The 18,621-nt window shown below is 47.9% G+C and overlaps 1 protein-coding gene across 1 annotated transcript in view; it reads left to right on the top strand.

The window, feature by feature from the left end:
* The window catches only part of LOC122938256 (dynein axonemal intermediate chain 1-like), an 86,148-nt gene that overhangs the window by 28,183 nt on the left and 39,344 nt on the right, over positions 1-18,621 (top strand). The window contains exons 15-19 of the mRNA XM_044293645.1: positions 931-1,020; positions 2,711-2,798; positions 5,780-5,859; positions 8,445-8,593; positions 9,327-9,426. Of these exons, the coding sequence (XP_044149580.1) occupies positions 931-1,020; positions 2,711-2,798; positions 5,780-5,859; positions 8,445-8,593; positions 9,327-9,426 (507 nt within the window). The remainder of the gene's footprint in view (positions 1-930; positions 1,021-2,710; positions 2,799-5,779; positions 5,860-8,444; positions 8,594-9,326; positions 9,427-18,621) is intronic.

Genomic DNA, 18,621 nt, shown 5'->3' with positions numbered 1-18,621 from the left:
GGCAGGTCAGAGGTCATCAGACTGGGTCAGGGAGAGGAGGAGGAGGCAGGTCAGAGGTCATCAGACTGGGTCAGGGAGAGGAGGAGGCAGGTCAGAGGTCATCACACTGGGTCAGGGAGAGGAGGAGGCAGGTCAGAGGTCATCACACTGGGTCAGGGAGAGGAAGAGGCAGGTCAGAGGTCATCACACTGGGTCAGGGAGAGGAGGAGGCAGGTCAGAGGTCATCACACTGGGTCAGGGAGAGGAGGAGGCATGTCAGAGGTCATCACACTGGGTCAGGGAGAGGAGGAGGCAGGTCAGGGGTCATCACACTGGGTCAGGGAGAGGAGGAGGCAGGTCAGGGGTCATCACACTGGGTCAGGGAGAGGAGGAGGCAGGTCAGAGGTCATCACACTGGGTCAGGGAGAGGAGGAGGCAGAAGCCACTGGACATTGCCCTCCACCCCATGTAATGTACAGTTGCTTCATAAACCCTCTGTTTGCTAATCTTGAACTTCCCCTATGCTCCTGTCACACCCAGAGCTGCATTCACAATGCTGAATGTTTTCTGTTAGTATTCAGGGCCCGGACCCCGCATCCCAGTGCTGCCCCCTGCTGGTTGTGTCTGTCCATAGTGCACTCCTCTGAAGCATTGCACGGTGGGCTATGCTCAGCACTGCGGTCAGAATGCTGCACCTGCTACAAACTGCAACAAGTGACAGCCAGCAGAACAGTGAATGCAGCTCTGGATGTGACTAGAGGATGAGAAACAAAGGGTTATATGGATGTATTCCTGATGGAGGTGTCTGGAGCAGCCGTGAATGTGGCGTCTGCCGTCTGTAGTTACAGTACTTGGTCATAAAAATATTACAGTGAATATAAAAACGGCGCCATATAACACCGCCGCGCCGTGTGACTGTCATCTCATGGCTTTTAACCTTTAAATTTTTAGGTAAAATGGCAGAAAGACGACCTGGACAAGAACCTGAACTTCTTCTCTGTGTCTTCAGACGGACGAGTGGTGTCCTGGACATTGATAAAGGTGGGTGATTAATGACCGGTCTCCCCGATCCTGCAGTGACACCCCCTGTACATAATGCGTAATGTATGTACACAGTGACTGCACCAGCAGAATAGTGAGTGCTGCTCTGGAGTATAATACAGGATGTAACTCAGGATCAGTACAGGATAAGTAATGTATGTACACAGTGACTGCACCAGCAGAATAGTGAGTGCAGCTCTGGAGTATAATACAGGATGTAACTCAGGATCAGTACAGGATAAGTAATGTATGTACACAGTGACTGCACCAGCAGAATAGTGAGTGCAGCTCTGGAGTATAATACAGGAAGTAACTCAGGATCAGTACAGGATAAGTAATGTATGTACACAGTGACTGCACCAGCAGAATAGTGAGTGCAGCTCTGGAGTATAATACAGGATGTAACTCAGGATCAGTACAGGAGAAGTAATGTAATGTATGTACACAGTGACTCCACCAGCAGAATAGTGAGTGCAGCTCTGGAGTATAATACAGGATGTAACTCAGGATCAGTACAGGATAAGTAATGTATGTACACAGTGACTGCACCAGCAGAATAGTGAGTGCAGCTCTGGAGTATAATACAGGATGTAACTCAGGATCAGTACAGGATAAGTAATGTATGTACACAGTGACTGCACCAGCAGAATAGTGAGTGCAGCTCTGGAGTATAATACAGGAAGTAACTCAGGATCAGTACAGGATAAGTAATGTATGTACACAGTGACTGCACCAGCAGAATAGTGAGTGCAGCTCTGGAGTATAATACAGGATGTAACTCAGGATCAGTACAGGAGAAGTAATGTAATGTATGTACACAGTGACTCCACCAGCAGAATAGTGAGTGCAGCTCTGGAGTATAATACAGGATGTAACTCAGGATCAGTACAGGATAAGTAATGTATGTACACAGTGACTGCACCAGCAGAATAGTGAGTGCAGCTCTGGAGTATAATACAGGATGTAACTCAGGATCAGTACAGGATAAGTAATGTATGTACACAGTGACTGCACCAGCAGAATAGTGAGTGCAGCTCTGGAGTATAATACAGGATGTAACTCAGGATCAGTACAGGAGAAGTAATGTATGTACACAGTGACTCCACCAGCAGAATAGTGAGTGCAGCTCTGGAGTATAATACATGATGTAACTCAGGATCAGTACAGGATAAGTAATGTAATGTATGTACACAGTGACTGCACCAGCAGAATAGTGAGTGCAGCTCTGGAGTATAATACAGGATGAAACTCAGGATTAGTACAGGATAAGTAATGTAATGTATGTACACAGTGACTGCACCAGCAGAATAGTGAGTGCAGCTCTGGAGTATAATACAGGATGTAACTCGGGATCAGTACAGGATAAGTAATGTAATGTATGTACACAGTGACTGCACCAGCAGAATAGTGAGTGCAGCTCTGGAGTATAACATGTCTATAATGTCTCCTCCTGTACTCGGGTGACATGTAGCTGTGGATTCGGTTGCACGGTTATGGCGGTTATTTCTGAGATCACTATATTCATATGTAACGTAGGATTGGCGGTGACGTTGGGGTGTAGATAAGAGGAGGACGGGCTCTGCGCCGTGCAGTAGAGCAGTGTTGGCTGTGTCACTCTGACATGAGATAATTTACAGGCTGCGAGGAAGCTGCCAAGTGCTGTAATAACCGTCATGTCCTCTGCCCGCAGAATGAGCTGGTTCACACAGACGTCATCAGGTTGTCAGTGGAAAGATCGATGCAGGACAGTGTGGAGGGGCTCCAGCTGCAGACACATGGTACGAGCACCCGGGCTGTGTGGTAATCACCCTGACTGTGCACAGCACCGGGCATACTGACACTATATGTATACTGCCGGTCATACTGACACTATATGTATACTGCCGGTCATACTGACACTATATGTACAGCTCCGGTCATACTGACACTATATGTACAGCTCCTGTCATACTGACACTATATGTACAGCTCCTGTCATACTGACACTATATGTACAGCTCCTGTCATACTGACACTATATGTACAGCGCCTGTCACACTGACACTATATGTACAGCGCCGGTCATACTGACACTATATGTACAGCTCCTGTCATACTGACACTATATGTACAGCTCCTGTCATACTGACACTATATGTACAGCGCCTGTCACACTGACACTATATGTACAGCGCCGGTCATACTGACACTATATGTACAGCGCCTGTCATACTGACACTATATGTACAGCGCCGGTCATACTGACACTATATGTACAGCGCCTGTCATACTGACACTATATGTACAGCGCCGGTCATACTGACACTATATGTACAGCTCCTGTCATACTGACACTATATGTACAGCGCCTGTCATACTGACACTATATGTACAGCTCCTGTCATACTGACACTATATGTACAGCGCCTGTCATACTGACACTATATGTACAGCGCCTGTCATACTGACACTATATGTACAGCGCCGGTCATACTGACACTATATGTACAGCGCCTGTCACACTGACACTATATGTACAGCTCCTGTCATACTGACACTATATGTACAGCTCCTGTCATACTGACACTATATGTACAGCGCCTGTCATACTGACACTATATGTACAGCGCCTGTCATACTGACACTATATGTACAGCGCCGGTCATACTGACACTATATGTACAGCGCCGGTCATACTGACACTATATGTACAGCGCCTGTCATACTGACACTATATGTACACCTCCGGTCATACTGACACTATATGTACAGCTCCGGTCACACTGACACTATATGTACAGCTCCTGTCATACTGACACTATATGTACAGCTCCTGTCATACTGACACTATATGTACAGCGCCTGTCACACTGACACTATATGTACAGCGCCGGTCATACTGACACTATATGTACACCTCCGGTCATACTGACACTATATGTACACCTCCGGTCATACTGACACTATATGTACAGCTCCGGTCACACTGACACTATATGTACAGCTCCTGTCACACTGACACTATATGTACAGCTCCTGACACACTGACACTATATGTACAGCTCCTCTCATACTGACACTATATGTACAGCTCCGGTCATACTGACACTATATGTACAGCTCCTGTCATACTGACACTATATGTACAGCGCCTGTCATACTGACACTATATGTACAGCTCCTGTCATACTGACACTATATGTACAGCGCCTGTCATACTGACACTATATGTACAGCGCCTGTCATACTGACACTATATGTACAGCGCCGGTCATACTGACACTATATGTACAGCGCCTGTCACACTGACACTATATGTACAGCTCCTGTCATACTGACACTATATGTACAGCTCCTGTCATACTGACACTATATGTACAGCGCCTGTCATACTGACACTATATGTACAGCGCCTGTCATACTGACACTATATGTACAGCGCCGGTCATACTGACACTATATGTACAGCGCCGGTCATACTGACACTATATGTACAGCGCCTGTCATACTGACACTATATGTACACCTCCGGTCATACTGACACTATATGTACAGCTCCGGTCACACTGACACTATATGTACAGCTCCTGTCATACTGACACTATATGTACAGCTCCTGTCATACTGACACTATATGTACAGCGCCTGTCACACTGACACTATATGTACAGCGCCGGTCATACTGACACTATATGTACACCTCCGGTCATACTGACACTATATGTACACCTCCGGTCATACTGACACTATATGTACAGCTCCGGTCACACTGACACTATATGTACAGCTCCTGTCACACTGACACTATATGTACAGCTCCTGACACACTGACACTATATGTACAGCTCCTCTCATACTGACACTATATGTACAGCTCCGGTCATACTGACACTATATGTACAGTTCCGGTCATACTGACACTATATGTACAGTTCCGGTCATACTGACACTATATGTACAGCTCCTGTCATACTGACACTATATGTACAGCTCCTGTCATACTGACACTATATGTACAGCTCCTGTCATACTGACACTATATGTACAGCACCAGTCATACTGACACTATATGTACAGCGCCGGTCATACTGACACTATATGTACAGCTCCTGACATAAGGAGGAAATATGGCTGCTAGGAGGAAATGAGTACTGAAGAGCTAGGACTTTAAAGAGGAAATATGGAGGTAATAGGACCTCCAGAAGGAGTTGGCACTGCCGGGAGGAGAGAAGGGGGAGATGGCACTGCCAGCTGGAGAGAAGGGGGAGATGGCACTGCCAGCTGGAGAGAAGGGGGAGATGGCACTGCCAGCTGGAGAGAAGGGGGAGAGGGCACTGCCAGCTGGAGAGAAGGGGGAGATGGCACTGCCAGCTGGAGAGAAGGGGGAGATGGCACTGCCAGCTGGAGAGAAGGGGGAGATGGCACTGCCAGCTGGAGAGAAGGGGGAGATGGCACTGCCAGCTGGAGAGAAGGGGGAGATGGCACTGCCAGCTGGAGAGAAGGGGGAGATGGCACTGCCAGCTGGAGAGAAGGGGGAGATGGCACTGCCAGGAGGAGAGATGGGGGAGATGGCACTGCCAGGAGGAGAGATGGGGGATAAGGCACTGCCAGGAAGAGATTTGGGGGAGATATTAGTGCTAGGAGATGGGACTGCCAGGAGGAGATATTAGTGCCAGCAGCAGAGTGGGTACAGCTGGGCGACGGTCCTGCCTGCTCCTCCCTGGCAGATGTACGGTGTCTCTCCTGCCTGACATCTCTCCATTCATGTTGTGTCCTGCAGGGAGCGGAACGTCCTTCGATTTCCACAGACAGATCGATTATCTCTTCCTGGTCGGCACAGAGGAGGGGAAGATCCACAAGGTAACAGTAATGGTGGGCGGCCGGATTGTCCTTTTTTCCTGATGTTTCTCGCGGTGATGTCGACCATTTGCGGCTGGCTGTACCGGGAGCGGAGGTGCTTCCCATTCATCCCCAATGAGATGGATTTACTGAGCAGATTCTCCGGTCGTGGTCACTGACTGGAGGGAGCAGTAGAGCAGTCCGGATGTGATGTAATAGGGTGAGCTAGAAGAGAATAGCCATGGTCAGGGCCAGGAAGAGTCCTCACTGCGGCCAGAAGAGTCCAGCTATTTGCTGACCACCGGGGCCACCAGCAGAGATGAGGAGCCTAATGCCGCACCACGCAGACCGAGCACACGGGTGGTGGCCATGGCAAACCTGCCCTCAAGGGAAAAGGAGCCCCTTGGGGTAAGTGACCCCACTAAATAGCATCAGCTTCAGGCACCCGGTCACCACCTCAGGGTCACTTTACGCCTCTGACCAGTTCAACCAGCCCATATATACCCCGGTGTGACCCAGCTCATCTGTATAATGTACCCGCCATCTCAATGGCCGCTGGAAACCACGGATGACAGACCCGATACGTGGTCTTATCCACAGGTTCAGGCGCTGGAGGGGTGGAGTACCCCCTTACAGTCCCAACTACCCTGAGAAGTCATGCTATAGTGTAATACCACCTTCAGCAATGGTTGGCTTTGTCACATGTCTCAAGTCACATCCAGAGCTACTTTCAGAATTCTGCTGAGGTTCCTCTCCAGTCTGTGACATCTCCGCCCTGACTGGGTAAACGTCTTCCGAGCTCCCGATTTTCAGCAGATTTGTGAATGCAGCTCAGGATGTGACCAGGACAAAGATAGGTAAAGCAACTCGCCATGAAATGGATGAGGAGCAGTCTGCGGAGTTCTCCTTTAAGGATTTCCTTATTCTTGAGAAAATTGCCCCCTTCTACTAATCCCATTTAGCGGCCCCGATGCCGCCGCCATAATCCCTTCTCTATCCGTCTAATTGGATTTGGTTGTGATGCAGAAACCTTCCTGTAAATTGCAGAGGCGCAGCTAATCGCTGGGAGCAGGATGTGGAGGAGCGCTCCGGGGGTCCTGATGTAGGGGGGGGGGGCACAGAATAGTCATCTTGAAGAGCAGGGGGATGAGTGCTGCTCTGCGCGTCCCCTGTAGTAGGGGTGCGGAGTGCTGGCGGCTGCCCAGCATACTCCTGATTGTCATTGTGAATGCACTGGCATGGGCACCGCGGCCTCCGCCTGTGATATCGCGTCCACTAATGTGACTGAGCCCAGGGGCAGGCACAGAAATGTCCCCCTGATGGGACTGCTACAGGGCGATGGTCGGGCTGCCGCATATCGGCTAGGTATGGTGAGATATGCAATAGATCATGGTGGGAGGGGCACATGGGCATCCATCATTCCATGCCCACCATGTATGCCCTCACAGAGCAGCGAGGACTGGTCAGGGCGCAGTACGACATGGCTGCTGTTAGGGGAATGTATGGCACTGTTCTACCGGAGCACGGTGCCATCGCCCTGTATATAGGCGCAGCACCATCGCCCTGTATATAGGCGCAGCACCATCGCCCTGTATATAGGCGCAGCACCTTCGCCCTGTATATAGGCGCAGCACCATCGCCCTGTATATAGACGCAGCACCTTCGCCCTGTATATAGGCGCAGCACCATCGCCCTGTGCCATCGCCCTGTATATAGGCGCAGCACCATCGCCCTGTATATAGGCGCAGCACCTTCGCCCTGTATATAGGCGCAGCACCTTCGCCCTGTATATAGGCGCAGCACCTTCGCCCTGTATATAGGCGCAGCACCTTCGCCCTGTATATAGGCGCAGCACCTTCGCCCTGTATATAGGCGCAGCACCTTCGCCCTGTATATAGGCGCAGCACCATCGCCCTGTATATAGGCGCAGCACCATGGGCGCCCTGTACAGTATATAGGCGCAGCACCATCTCCCTGTATATAGACGCAGCACCTTCGCCCTGTATATAGGCGCAGCACCATCGCCCTGTGCCATCGCCCTGTATATAGGCGCAGCACTATCGCCCTGTATATAGGCGCAGCACCTTCGCCCTGTATATAGGCGCAGCACCTTCGCCCTGTATATAGGCGCAGCACCTTCGCCCTGTATATAGGCGCAGCACCTTCGCCCTGTATATAGGCGCAGCACCATCGCCCTGTATATAGGCGCAGCACCATCGCCCTGTATATAGGCGCAGCACCATCACCCTGTATATAGGCGCAGCGCCATCGCCCAGTAAACAGGCGCAGCGCCATGGGCGCCCTGTACAGTATATAAGCGCAGCACCATCGCCCTGTACAGTATATAGGCGCAGCGCCATGGGCGCCCTGTACAGTATATAGGCGCAGCGCCATGGGCGCCCTGTACAGTATATAGGTGCAGCGCCATGGGCGCCCTGTACAGTATATAGGCGCAGCGCCATGGGCGCCCTGTACAGTATATAGGCGCAGCGCCATGGGCGCCCTGTACAGTATATAGGCGCAGCGCCATGGGCGCCCTGTACAGTATATAGGCGCAGCACTAGATCTGCTTTCTTTCTCACCTGGTGTCTTCTTATTTCTCGCAGTGCTCGAAGGCGTACTCCAGCCAGTTCTTGGACACGTTTGACGCTCACAATATGGCGGTGGACACTGTTCGATGGAATCCATTTCACCCCAAGGTCTTCATCACCTGCAGCTCTGACTGGACGGTGAAGATCTGGGAACACAGCGTAAAGTATGTCCTTCCGCCATCGTTTCAAAGAGCTGAAATCATATATTTCAAGATCTCTGCTTGCTGTCAGTTGATGTAAGCATTCTTCTTTACATCCGGAAGCTAATAAACCCATTCTGACCTAGTCCTGGTCACACAGCTGTAGTTTGTTACACTGTATCGTTCTAGGTAAGAGCTATCACCCGGATGTCCAGGACAGGAGAGGGATTTGTTCTGCCGCTGTCTTCATCTGACATAGGACTGCGTATATTGTAACAACCCCTCCGCTGTTTAAGCAGCACTAGGTCCGGATGGGTTTTTCAGCTTCTGGATGTAGAGAAGAAAGATCCTATTCACTGATAGGAAGCAGAGATCTTGAAAATGGTGACACATTGGAACTTAAAATGCATCCCAGTCAGGGGTTAAATAGAAGCGCGCCCTCTAGGGGACGTCCGTGGCCTGTCCTGCCTGGGACAGAAGGGCAGTACGACAACATCAGTGCCGTTCTGAGGTTTCCATTCAGAGATGATCTGACCAATGATGGGGGGTGCGGGCGGTTCATTTGGTCCCTTCGTTTTCAGAACTGGACCCCCACTGACATCTCCGAGGGACGATCCGGATTACAGTGCGTCCCGTTTGATTGAATTCCTAATATCCAGTCAATCGCCCGGCCGTGTATGGCTGTGACTGACACACTGTGACGCTCCTTACGATCATCCTGTCACAGCGCCGCTGACGGGTCCTTCTGTCTCCACAGGAAGCCCATGTTCGTCTTTGACTTGAACTCTGCCGTCGGGGACGTCGCGTGGGCGCCATATTCTTCCACCGTGTTTGCAGCGGTCACTACCGATGGCAAGGTAAGCGATGTCTCCTCCATGGTCTAATAACGAGCGGCGGCGCAGTCATCAAGACGCTCGTCTCTGATCCCACTCATTGGTTGCAGTATTGAAGTTTGCCTTGCCAGACAGATCTCCGCTCACACAGCTGATGGGCTTGTTACAGTGTGTCAGTATAGCTGGAGTCCAGGAGGGAGACCCAGAGTTGTCAGCACTGATACACTGTAACAAAATCAGCAGTAGGACTCGGCTGCGTTAGGCATGAGCCCTGGGGGTTCCTACTCCTCCCCATTTATACCCTGCAATCGGAGTTGCAAATCCTCTGTGCTGCTGTGTTCCTGGGGAAAGACATTGAGTCGTCATCCTATTAATTCCTGGGCTTCAGTTATTTCTATGAAATTGAATCGGCGTCTGCCATGTCATGTGAATCATCCAGCCCTCGCGACGGACACACGCGTATCATCGCAGCGTTATATGCGTATTATACACGACAGTCACCTGTATCATCGCAGCGTTATATGCGTATTATACACGACAGTCACCTGTATCATCGCAGCGTTATATATTTTTTCTTCCTTCATCCCTTCCTTTTCCTCTCTTCTCTCCTTTTCAGTTACACCTTCCTCTCCTACATTTTCATTCCTTATTCTCCCTCCTTTTTTATAGTTGCAAGAAGAAGTATGTGAACCCTCTGGAATGATATGGATTTCTGCACAAATTGGTCATAAAATGTGATCTGATCTTCATCTAAGTCACAACAATAGACAATCGCAGTCTGCTTAAACTAATAACACACAAAGAGTTAAATGTCACCATGTTTTTATTGAACACACAATGTAAACATTCACAGTGCAGGTGGAAAAAGTATGTGAACCCTTGGATTTAATAACTGGTTGAACCTCCTTTGGCAGCAATAACTTCAACCAAACGTTTCCTGTAGTTGCAGATCAGACGTGCACAACGGTCAGGAGTAATTCTTCACCATTCCTCTTTACAGAACTGTTTCCGTTCAGCAATATTCTTGGGATGTCTGGTGTGAATCGCTTTCTTGATGTCATGCCAAAGCATCTCAATCGGGTTGAGGTCAGGACTGACTGGGCCACTCCAGAAGGCGGATTTTCTTCTGTTTAAGCCATTCTGTTGTTGATTTACTTCTATGCTTTGGGTCGTTGTCCTGTTGCAACTCCCTCCTTCTGTTGAGCTTCAGCTGGTGGACAGATGGCCTCAAGTTCTCCTGCAAAATGTCTTGATAAACTTGGGAATTCATTTTTCCTTCGATGATGGCAATCCGTCCAGGCCCTGACACAGCAAAGCAGCCCCAAACCATGATGCCCCCACCACCATACTTCACAGTTGGGATGAGGTTTTGATGTTGGTGTGCTGTGCCTCTTTTTCTCCACACATAGTGTTGTGTGTTTCTTCCAAACAACTCAGCTTTGGTTTCATCTGTCCACAGAATATTTTGCCAGTACTGCTGTGGAACATCCAGGTGCTCTTGTGCAAACTATAAACGTGCAGCAGTGGTTTTTTTTGGACAGCAGTGGCTTCCTCTGTGGTATCCTCCCATGAAATCCATTCTTGTTTAGTGTTTTACGTATCATAGATTGGCTAACAGGGATGTTAGCATATGCCAGAGACTTTTGTAAGTCTTTAGCTGACACTCTAGGATTCTTCTTCACCTCATTGAGCAGTCTGCGCTGTGCTCTTGGAGTCATCTTTACAGGACGGCCACTCCTAGGGAGAGTAGCAGCAGTGCTGAACTTTCTCCATTTATAGACAATTTGTCTTACCGTGGACTGATGAACAGCAAGGCTTTTGAAAATACTTTTATAACCCTTTCCAGCTTTATGCAAGTCAACAATTCTTAATTGTAGGTCTTCTGAGAGCTCTTTTGTGCGAGGCATCATTCACATCAGGCAATGCTTCTTGTGAAAAGCAAACCCAAAACTGGTGTGTGTTTTTTATAGGGCAGGGCAGCTGTAGCCAACACCTCCAATCTCATCTCATTGATTGGACTCCAGTTGGCTGACCCTCACTCCAATTAGCTCTTGGAGATGTCATTAGTCTAGGGGTTCACATACTTTTTCCACCTGCACTGTGAATGTTTACATAGTGTGTTCAGTAACATGTAATTCTTTGTGTGTTATTAGTTAAGCAGACTGTGATTGTCTATTGTTGTGACTGAGATGAAGATCAGATCACATTTTATGACCAATTTGTGCAGAAATCCATATCATTCCAAAGGGTTCACATACTTTTTCTTGCAACTGTATATGTTCTATTACTTCTTATCTTCTTTCCTTGCTTCCTTTTCCTACTCTCACTTCTTTTTCCCTTTTCTTCCCTCCTTTCCATTTTTTTGTTCTTACCACCCTCTTTTTGCATAGTTCTTTTCTTCTTTCCTCCTGTACTTCCCCTCCATAGCTTTCCATTTCTAATTCCCTCACTTTCTTTTCCTCCTCCCTTCCTTTTTTCCTTCCTCCTCTCCTTTCTATCCTTCCTTCCCTCTATTTTTTTCTCCCACCACCCTCCTTTTGCAGTCACCCCCCTTTTCCTTCCCGCTCTCTTTTTGCATTCTTCCTTCCTCTTTCCCTCCCTGCCTTCCTTCCCTCTATTTATTCTCCCACCACTCTCTTTTTGCATTCCTTCTTCCTTCCTCTTTCCCTCCCTGCCTTCCTTCCCTTTTCCTGTTCTCCCACCACCCTCTTTTTGCAGTCCTACTTCCTTCGTACCTTCCTTGTATTATCCTACAACCCTCTTTTTGCAGTCTTCCTTCCTCTTTCCCTCCCTGCCTTCCTTCCCTCTTCCTGTTCTCCTACCCCCCTCTTTTTGCATTCTTCCTTCCTCTTTCCCTCCCTGCCTTCCTTCCCTCTTCCTGTTCTCCTACCACCCTCTTTTTGCATTCTTCCTTCCTTCCTCTTTCCCTCCCTGCCTTCCTTCCCTCTATTCTCCCACCACCCTCTTTTTGGAGTCTTCCTTCCTCTTTCCCTCCCTGCCTTCCTTCCCTCTATTTATTCTCCCACCACCCTCTTCTTTTGCATTCTTCCTTCCTTCCTCTTTCCCTCCCTGCCTTCCTTCCCTCTTCCTGTTCTCCTACCCCCCTCTTTTTGCAGTCTTCCTTCCTCTTTCCCTCCCTGCCTTCCTTCCCTCTTCCTGTTCTCCTACCACCCTCTTTTTGCAGTCTTGCTTCCTTCCCTCTTCCCATTCTCCTACCACCAGTCTTCCCTCCTTCACGCCCATCTTTTCTCGCTCTTCTATCCTGTTGTCGGGGGGAAGCCTCTGGAGTGATTCTCTGATACTTTGCGGACTCCTCACTCCTCCTCCTTCCTATAGTCTGGGGATCCCGTCCCCCACTTCACCACTTACCGACAATAAACCTTCCATCATGGGAAATATCTAATCTGATAGATCCCAGCGTAGATTTGTTTATGGAGGGGGGAGGATGAGCAGCGCATACGGGAGGGGGAAGGGCAGCACGGATATAATATAGCCACCCCAACAAGCAAATCATCCTGGGCCTGCAGGTTCATGAATAGAATGACAGAACTATAGTTACCACTGACACTTGCAGTGGCAGTAGTATAAATGGCATGTGGTAGGGGGTAGGGGGGCAGATTTATTATTCAGGCATCACAACTTTGGGTTTTTATTGCTATAATTTTATTTAATGGAAAAACTGGGTGACAACCAGTATGGAGGCTATTACAGGCTCCACTGGGGTTGTCACCAAGCCTTCCTGTGTTAATTTGCAGATTAACCCTTTGGGACTGTAGGGAAGATGAATTGCCCCCTTCCCATTAGAATTCCTCAGCAGTCCTTCCCGACAGGGGAAGAAGGGGTTAACAGCATAATATTACGGATGAAATAGGCCGTATAATAATTGCGGAGTAGTGGAAGTAATCAAATGTTTGATGGATTCCGCTGTGGAGCGAGAGCAGCGTCCGCCGAGGCGTCTTACAAGTCTCCTGTAGTGTGCCACGTTGTGCCTTGTGCTTGGCCTCCAACCCCTCGATGTCCTCCTGGGTTCCTCACAAGGGTGGCATTGTTATCCTGGCAGCGCAGTGTTATAAACAGTGGGGTCTCGGAGGAGTGGCGGCAGGTTCAGAACGCTCCGGCCGTACAGCTGTGAGCAGACGGTGCTGGATGTGACGGGTGGATGATGGGGGCTGTGATCAGAGCCAAGTTATACAGCGTGGTCTCCACATGTTCACTTGTGGGTAGAGGGAAATCGAGGACACAGCAAACCTATAACCAGAGCTGAGTCTGAACCATGTGACGATGCAGGGCCCCAAATATAACCAGTGAGGGGCCAAGGGCTGTGTGTGTATGCTGTAGTATAGATAGTATAGTGTATAACCAGTATGAGATGGAAAGCGTATAACCAGTATGAGATGGAAACTCTATAACCAGTGTGAGATGGAAACTCTATAACCAGTGTGAGATGGAAAGCGTCTAACCAGTGTGAGATGGAAAGCGTATAACCAGTATGAGATGGAAAGCGTATAACCAGTGTGAGATGGAAAGCGTATAACCAGTGTGAGATGGAAAGTGTATAACCAGTGTGAGATGGAAAGTGTATAACCAGTGTGAGATGGAAAGCGTATAACCAGTGTGAGATGGAAAGCGTATAACCAGTGTGAGATGGAAAGCGTATAACCAGTGTGAGATGGAAAGTGTATAACCAGTGTGAGATGGAAACTCTATAACCAGTGTGAGATGGAAAGCGTATAACCAGTGTGAGATGGAAACTCTATAACCAGTGTGAGATGGAAACTCTATAACCAGTGTGAGATGGAAACTCTATAACCAGTGTGAGATGGAAACTCTATAACCAGTGTGAGATGGAAACTCTATAACCAGTGTGAGATGGAAAGCGGCTAACCAGTGTGAGATGGAAAGCGGCTAACCAGTGTGAGATGGAAAGCGGCTAACCAGTGTGAGATGGAAAGCGGCTAACCAGTATGGAGTTAATGTGCTTGTACCAGTACGGGGCCCAGAACTGTACAACTAGGAGGGGTCCAGGATTGGAGAACCAGCATGGGGTTTGGGCTCCATTACCATGACCAGCGCCGGGCCCCGGGAACACATGACCTGCGCCGGGCCCCGGGAACACATGACCTGCGCCGGGCCCCGGGAACACATGACCTGCGCCGGGCCCCGGGAACACATGACCTGCGCCGGGCCCCGGGAACACATGACCTGCGCCGGGCCCTGGGAAATGTGTAAAATGTTTGCGCCTGGAATATAGAAGTGGTCCATTAATGGGCTGATGTATTGGATACTGTGGTGGAGAACATATATGGTGCCACATGTCTATAGACAATGAGGTGAAGGAATGGACCATCTGATGATGACACATGGAGATTGATGTATCATCTATGATTGGTACAGAGAGCGCCTTCACCTCTCTGTCAGCCATTTTTCCTGCTCTCTGATGAGACGTCCTCACAGCTCATGAATTTTCATCACCTCATCGGTTAATTCATTTTACTGCATGGGAAAATATTACAAACCGTACGTCTGGCTCCCGCAGGTCAAGCACAATCACATTACCATACTTTTAATATGTATATCCTCCATTTCATACCCACTGAGGACTAACGAGCCGAGGAAGCCGAGCGGGTCACATGATAGCACGCTTATTACAGATCCAGGTGAGCATTCAACCCTCTCATATAATGCGCAGCGGGGGCTTCAGCACCGATCTCATCACTGTGACTCCAGTCGGATGCCTCATTATGTGATCATCGTCTGCATCTAGTTGAGCGGGTTGTGTTAAAGCAAAGCTCTTTCATTTATTGGGAGCAATAGAGGGTGTAAAGTATTTCCCCTGAAGTTTACTGATTTCTGATATAAAAAAACAAAACAAAAAAAAAAACACCAGTTTTCTGGTCATGACCATCACCTAAGGAGATAACAACGCAATGCTCAAGGATCAGTGCTAAATTCACATAATGTAGGCCATCGATGGTTGGGATGTATATCTTGGAACAGACAGCTAGGTCATGATTCATGGAACATGGAGCTCGGTCATCATGACCTTTAGTCAGTATGAAAGGCCTGATCATTGGTCTCCAGGAAATTCATGAAATGTAGAGCTAGAGGTTGGTTATGATCTGTGGATACTGTTGTCTCTCATAGGGCAGTGGTAGGTATGTAGGTCTCTGCGAAAGTCGTGGAATGTACAGCTAGGACATGATCGATAGTTGGCATAAAAGTCACAGAATGGTAGGTGGAGTTATAGTCCTTATGAAATTCATGGAATATAGAGCTAGGTCACAATCCATGAATGCTGTAGTCTGTCATACTTCAGTAGTAGGCAAGTCATGAAGTTTAGAGCTAGGTCCAGACCAATGAGCAGTATGAAAGTCATTGAATGTGGAGCTAGATCAGGTTTGATGGTTGCTGGGGAACTCATCATAGATTACATGGTTGAGATTGATGGGCATTCTGAAACTCCTCAAATATCAGTGGCCATTATCATCGAATATATATAGCTAGGTAAGATCGACCAATGTTCGGAAATGCAGAGCTACGTCAAGATCAATGGTCCTTAGGAAACCCATTTAATATAGAGAGAGAGAGTCATTATAAAGCTCATCGAATATAGAGCTTGGTCAAGTTCGATGGTCATCCTGAAGCTCATCGAATATAGAGCTAGGTCAAGATCGAAGGTCATTATGAAACTCATCGAATACAGAGCTACCTCAAGATCAATGGTCCTTAGGAAACTAATTGAATATAGAGAGAGTCATTATAAAGCTCATCGAATATAGAGCTGGGTCAAGATCGATGGTCATCCTGAAGCTCATCGAATATAGAGCTGGGTCAAGATCGATGGTCATCCTGAAGCTCATCGAATATAGAGCTGGGTCAAGATCGATGGTCATCCTGAAGCTCATCGAATATAGAGCTGGGTCAAGATCGATGGTCATCCTGAAGCTCATCGAATATAGAGCTGGGTCAAGATCGATGGTCATCCTGAAGCTCATCGAATATAGAGCTGGGTCAAGATCGATGGTCATCCTGAAGCTCATCGAATATAGAGCTGGGTCAAGATCGATGGTCATCCTGAAGCTCATCGAATATACACTACGTGCAGAATTATTAGGCAAATGAGTATTTTGACCACATCATCCTCTTTATGCATGTTGTCTTACTCCAAGCTGTATAGGCTCGAAAGCCTACTACCAATTAAGCATATTAGGTGATGTGCATCTCTGTAATGAGAAGGGGTGTGGTCTAATGACATCAACACCCTATATCAGGTGTGCATAATTATTAGGCAACTTCCTTTCCTTTGGCAAAATGGGTCAAAAGAAGGACTTGACAGGCTCAGAAAAGTCAAAAATAGTGAGATATCTTGCAGAGGGATGCAGCACTCTTAAAATTGCAAAGCTTCTGAAGCGTGATCATCGAACAATCAAGCGTTTCATTCAAAATAGTCAACAGGGTCGCAAGAGGCGTGTGGAAAAACCAAGGCGCAAAATAACTGCCCATGAACTGAGAAAAGTCAAGCGTGCAGCTGCCAAGATGCCACTTGCCACCAGTTTGGCCATATTTCAGAGCTGCAACATCACTGGAGTGCCCAAAAGCACAAGGTGTGCAATACTCAGAGACATGGCCAAGGTAAGAAAGGCTGAAAGACGACCACCACTGAACAAGACACACAAGCTGAAACGTCAAGACTGGGCCAAGAAATATCTCAAGACTGATTTTTCTAAGGTTTTATGGACTGATGAAATGAGAGTGAGTCTTGATGGGCCCGTGGCTGGATTGGTAAAGGGCAGAGAGCTCCAGTCCGACTCAGACGCCAGCAAGGTGGAGGTGGAGTACTGGTTTGGGCTGGTATCATCAAAGATGAGCTTGTGGGGCCTTTTCGGGTTGAGGATGGAGTCCAGCTCAACTCCCAGTCCTACTGCCAGTTTCTGGAAGACACCTTCTTCAAGCAGTGGTACAGGAAGAAGTCTGCAAGGTAAGAAAAACACGATTTTCATGCAGGACAATGCTCCATCACACGCGTCCAAGTACTCCACAACGTGGCTGGTAAGAAAGGGTATAAAAGAAGAAAATCTAATGACATGGCCTCATGGCCTCCTTGTTCACCTGATCTGAACCCCATTGAGAACCTGTGGTCCATCATCAAATGTGAGATTTACAAGGAGGGAAAACAGTACACCTCTCTGAACAGTGTCTGGGAGGCTGTGGTTGCTGCTGCACGCAATGTTGATGGTGAACAGATCAAAACACTGACAGAATCCATGGATGGCAGGCTTTTGAGTGTCCTTGCAAAGAAAGGTGGCTATATTGGTCACTGATTTGTTTTTGTTTTGTTTTTGAATGTCAGAAATGTATATTTGTGAATGTTGAGATGTTATATTGGTTTCACTGGTAAAAATAAATAATTGAAATGGGTATATATTTGTTTTTTGTTAAGTTGCCTAATAATTATGCACAGTAATAGTCACCTGCACACACAGATATCCCCCTAAAATAGCTAAAACTAAAAACAAACTAAAAACTACTTCCAAAAATATTCAGCTTTGATATTAATGAGTTTTTTGGGTTCATTGAGAACATGGTTGTTGTTCAATAATAAAATTAATCCTCAAAAATACAACTTGCCTAATAATTCTGCACTCCCTGTAGAGCTAGGTCAAGATCGAAGGTCATTGGGAAACTCATCGAATATAGAGCTGGGTCAAAATCCATGGATACTGTTGGTTGTTACGAAATGTGTTGAATATAGAGCTAGATCAAGACTGATTGTTCTGAAAGTCATCGAATATAGAGCTGGGTCAAGATCAATGGTCATTAGGAAACTGATTGACTATAGAGCTAGGTCAAGATACATGGATACTGTCAGGGGCGTAGCTAAAGGCTCATGGGTCCTGGTGCAAGAGTTCAGCTTGGGCCCCCCTTCTCTCAGTGCTTTGTGGCCAGGGGCAGGGAAGCACATAGCCTTTGTGCTGCCTGAGGCAAAAATTGAAACGGCATTCTCCCCCCTCCTCCGTGGCAAATTCCAGACCTAACCCCTTACCTCTAGCCAGAGGTGTAACTTAAATAGCATTCACTTTCTATAATACTATTGTCTTCACATGCGGCACAAGGGTCTTTGGGCCCCCTCAGGCTCCTGAGACCGGTAGCGACTGCTACCTCTGCACCCCCTATAGCTATGCCCCTGGATACTGTTTGCTCTCATACTTAAGAGCTATG

Source organism: Bufo gargarizans, chromosome 1, assembly GCF_014858855.1.
Source record: "Bufo gargarizans isolate SCDJY-AF-19 chromosome 1, ASM1485885v1, whole genome shotgun sequence".
Lineage (NCBI taxonomy): Eukaryota > Metazoa > Chordata > Amphibia > Anura > Bufonidae > Bufo > Bufo gargarizans.
This window is presented reverse-complemented; position numbering and strand designations above follow the sequence as displayed.